The 4,405-nt window shown below is 41.4% G+C and overlaps 2 protein-coding genes across 3 annotated transcripts in view; one reads left to right on the forward strand and one right to left on the reverse strand.

The window, feature by feature from the left end:
* GPX8 (glutathione peroxidase 8 (putative)) overlaps nt 1–2,974 on the forward strand; it is a 7,983-nt gene extending 5,009 nt beyond the window's left edge. Inside the window, exon 3 of one of the 2 annotated variants that reach the window (XM_026649088.1) lies at nt 1,275–2,974. In XM_026649088.1, the coding sequence (XP_026504873.1) occupies nt 1,275–1,438 (164 nt within the window). In that variant the 3' untranslated portion in view covers nt 1,439–2,974. The remainder of the gene's footprint in view (nt 1–1,274) is intronic. The other variant, XM_026649089.1, reaches the window with a different exon arrangement.
* CDC20B (cell division cycle 20B) overlaps nt 1–4,405 on the reverse strand; it is a 54,173-nt gene that overhangs the window by 42,141 nt on the left and 7,627 nt on the right. The gene's annotated exons all lie outside the window — the stretch shown is intronic.

Consider the following 4,405-nt stretch of genomic DNA (forward strand, 5'->3'; position numbering starts at 1 on the left):
GGTGAATACAGATCCAAACCCCCTTGGATCTTAAAACAAGGAGAAATCAATCTGGTTCTTAAAAAAAAGGCTTTTAATTAAAGAAAAAGGTAAAAATCATCTCTGTAAAATCAGTATGGAAAATAACTTTACAGGGTAATCAAACTAAAAGAGCTCAGAGGACCCCCCTCTGTCTTAGGTTCAAAGTACAGCAAACAAAGATAAACACTCTAGTAAAAGGTACATTTACAAGTTGAGAAAACAAAGTAAATCTAAGACGCCTTGCCTGGCTTTTTACTTACAAGTTTGAAATAAGAGAGACTTGTTTAGAAAGATGGGGAGAACCTGGATTGATGTCTGGTCCCTCTCAGTCCCAAGAGCGAACCACCCCTTAAAACAAAGAGCACACACAAAAGCCTTTCCCCCCCCAAGATTTAAAAGTATCTTGTCCCCTTATTGGTCCTTCGGGTCAGGTGTCAGCCAGGTTACCCGAGCTTCTTAACCCTTTACAGGTAAAAGGATTTGGAGTCTCTGGCCAGGAGGGATTCCATAGCACAGTACACAGGAGAGCTGCCACCCTTCCCTTTATAGTTATGACACCCCTATAGAAGTGACAATTCTGAACTCACAATTTTCTTTAAATTCTTCCATAAGACTATGAGTTCCCCCAAGAAAGGGCCAGGGGCTCCACCAACTAAACCTGCAGGATCTGTGAGGGTCTCCAGGGACATGGCAAAGGCAAGGGACTCTACTGCTGCTGCCTTTGGGAGCCATGCTGCCAGGTGTTTCTTAGCAGCCTGTCATCCCCAGAAACCCCCACTCCCAGAAATTCCATAGGACAGAGTAACATCTGAGGCTTTGCCCCATGAGACTGAGGGGTAGAATCAAGCAGAAATTGACCCAGCCATCACCCCCAACATCCCCATCTCCTGTATCCACCTGCCCCCTGCCAACCCATAGAGCTAGAAATACTATGGAGCCCTTACTGAGGGACATCTGTAGGGCAGGGAGAAGAGGTTTAACCACAGAGGTGGCAGCACTCTCCCATGTCATGCTCCCCAGGAAGCAGAAGAGAGTATTTGGCTCTTACACTGCTTCAAAGAGAAGGGAAAAATTCTTTCATTTCACCCTCCTAGATCAATAGAACCATCCAAACGTCCAGATCAAGAGACTTAACACAGAATGGGAGTTTCCTTTTTTCAAAAGACTGTTAAAGAATAGCTGTTCTGTGGCTAAGCAATTGCAAGGATAGCAGTATTTGAGGCCATTAAAAGTATCTGATGCCTTTTCTGCAGATTCTTCAAAGAAAGAGCCTAGGTGGAATTTCTGGAAGTATCTTGTCAACCCAGAAGGTAAAGTTGTGAAATTTTGGAGACCTGAAGAGCCCATAGAAAACATCAGGCCAGAAGTAGCATCTCTGATCAGGCAGATCATCATGAAAAAGAAAGAAGATCTCTGAAACGGCCATTCAGTCTGCGAATCCATTTTACCGCATGTATAGACAATCTTAATACATTCCTGTTAAATGATGCTAGAAGCTAGGCCATCAAGTGTTTTAATTTCTCTTTGGTTTTAATGGCAGTACTGAGAATAATTACAAATGATTTAAGCGCTAATATAGGGCCCAATCCTGCGACATGCTGAGCGCCAATAAAGTCAATGAGAGTTGCAAGGCACTCAGCACTTTGCAGGATCAGACCCTTAGTTTGGCATAAAGTTGCTAATGTTCCCTGTAAGTTCACACTGCTGCCAATGGTTAATAATGTCACCAACATGAACATGCTTAAAAAAGAAGACAGAGGATTTGTATGAATATGAAGTTGACTAATTTATCAAGCCAAGAGCTTTGTTTCCCAGCTACTTGTAACAAGTGTTAGGGGTTTTTTTTATATTTGATTGCCAAACATGAAACTCCTGTGACTGAATTACTTTAGGGCCATTGTATCAATCCAGAAGCATCACACCAGAGTAGTTAAAACTGAATGCCACTGAAAAATACCAGCTTTGCTACATTAACAGAGGAAGGTTGATGAATTGTGAAAATTACAAACTAAGTTTAAAGAAAATTGTAAATAGATAGTTCTATGAAGATTGTTTATTAAAAAAGAGGAAAATCACAAAATGGTTCCTAGCCTACATTGTGTGTATTTTGATATATTTCACAAAATGTTCTGTGACACTGTGCAGTCATACACACTGAGAGCATTCTGGAGAATCTAACACTAAAGCAATTATAAGATCAGCCCCTATTTTATTTGGAGCTAGGCAAACTTAGATTGCTAAACTTTGTGAATCAAGCAGCAGACAAGTTGGGATTCATCAGGCATTGTGGCTGTATTTTACAGTCTGAGACAAAGGATAAATTACTAGAATAATTCTAAGAGCAGATACGCTATAGTAAATATCACGTCTGGAAGAGCTAAAGTGTAATGATGAATAAAGATGGCTGGTTATGTGTGGCATTCTCAAACCAAAGTTAGTAAAGTATTCACACTTTCTCACCATTTGCGATGGGAAAGGGGAGAAACTGTGAGGATCTTGAAGCTGAATCTGGTTGGAGGCTCTGGCTTCACTGGAGAGCCCCCAGACCAAAGGAAGGCATTGCTAGGGAGGGAAGGGGCATAGTCAAAACTGCCAAAGTGGAAGGTGAAGCTGTTCTCGATGCCAGAAACCTGGAGGGAGAGCAGCACTGGAAACACTAGGAATGAATCCCCCGATGCACATGGGGCCAGGCTGGTCCAAGAGGGAGGAATTTGGCCCTTGTACTGTTAGTACAAATAATGTAATGTAGGTACAAGTAAACAGCAGTCATTAATGTGCAGCTACACACAGCTTCAGATATTAAAACCATTTTGTTTCATTGAGAAGAAGGATGTTGTCCACGGTACTGGAGTTATCCAAAAGCCTTTCAAAAATACTTGGGGGTCTACATCATCCACTAGAGACGAGCAGTAAAGATGGCTGCCTAAGGTTTCATCGGGACAACAGGAGCTGCAGGAATACAAGACACCCCTATACTAGTGTCTGCCTGGGGCATGAGCTCAATTTCTGCTGTAAGGTTGGAACTCACAATCTTCTCACCTGGGAAAATAATACAGCGGGCATAGATTATCCAACAAGTTCTTAGAATATACTGGAGACAATTTTTTTATTTCAGAAGATGAAGAAAGCTACTGGGGGAGAGGCTATTCTAGATTTGATTTGGACAAATAGGGAAGAACTGATTGAGAATTTGGAAGGCAGCTTAGGTGAAAGTCAGCATGGATTTGTCAAGAACAAATCATGTCAAACCAACCTAATAGGGCTGACAAGGTAACAGCCTTGTGGATGGGGAGAAGCGGTAGATGTGGTATATCTTGACTTTAGTAAGGCTTTTGATACTGTCTCGCATGACCGTCTCATAAACAAACTAGGGAAATACAACCTAGATGGAGCTACTATAAGGTGGGTGCATAACTGGTTGGAAAATCATTCCCAGAAAGTAGTTATCAGTGGTTCACAGTCAAGCTGGAAAAGCATATTGAGTGGGGTCTCACAGGTTTCAGTTCTGGGTCCAATTCTGTTCAATATCTTCATCAATGATTTAGATAATGGCACAGAGAGTACACTTATAAAGTTTTCAGGGGTTGCCAAGTGCTTTGGAGGGTAGGATTAAACTTCAAAATGATCTGGACAAACTGGAGAAATGGTCTGCAGTAAATAGGATGAAATTCAATAAGGACAAATACGAAGTACTCCACCTAGGAAGGAACAATCAGTTGGACACATACAAAATGTGAAATGACTGCCTCGGAAGGAGTACTGAGGAAAGGGATCTGGGGGGCATAGTGGATCACAAACTAAATATGAGTGACCAGTGTAACACTATTGCAAAAAAAGCAAACATCATTGTGGGATGTATTAGCAGGGGTGTTGTAAACAAGACAAGAGAAGTAATTCTTCCGTTCTATTCTATGCTGATTAGGCCTCAATTGGAGTATTGTATCCAGTTCTGGATGCTACATTTCAGGAAAGATGTGGACAAATTGGAGAAAGTCCAGAGAAGAGCAACAAAAATGATTAAAGATCTAGAAAACACGACCTCTGACTGAGGGAAGATTAAAAAAAATTGGGTTTGTTTAGTCTGGAGAAGAGAAGACTGAGAGGGGACACAATAACAGTTTTCAAGTACATAAAAGGTTGTTACAAGGAGGAGGGAGAAAAATTGTTCATCTTAACCTCTGAGGATAGGACATGAAGCAGTGGGCTTAAATTGCAGCAAGTGCAGTTTAGGTTGGACAGTAGGAAAAACTTCCTAAATGTCAGAGTGGTTAAGCACTGGAATAAATTGCCTAGGAAGGTTGTGGAATTTCCATCATTTGAGATTTTAAGAGCAGGCTAGACAAACAGCCATCAGGGATGGTCTAGATAATACTTAGTCCTGCCA

The sequence above is a fragment of the Terrapene carolina genome, unplaced genomic scaffold, assembly GCF_002925995.2.
Source record: "Terrapene carolina triunguis isolate 2854851 unplaced genomic scaffold, T_m_triunguis-2.0 Scaffold69, whole genome shotgun sequence".
NCBI classification, from domain to species: Eukaryota; Metazoa; Chordata; order Testudines; family Emydidae; genus Terrapene; species Terrapene triunguis.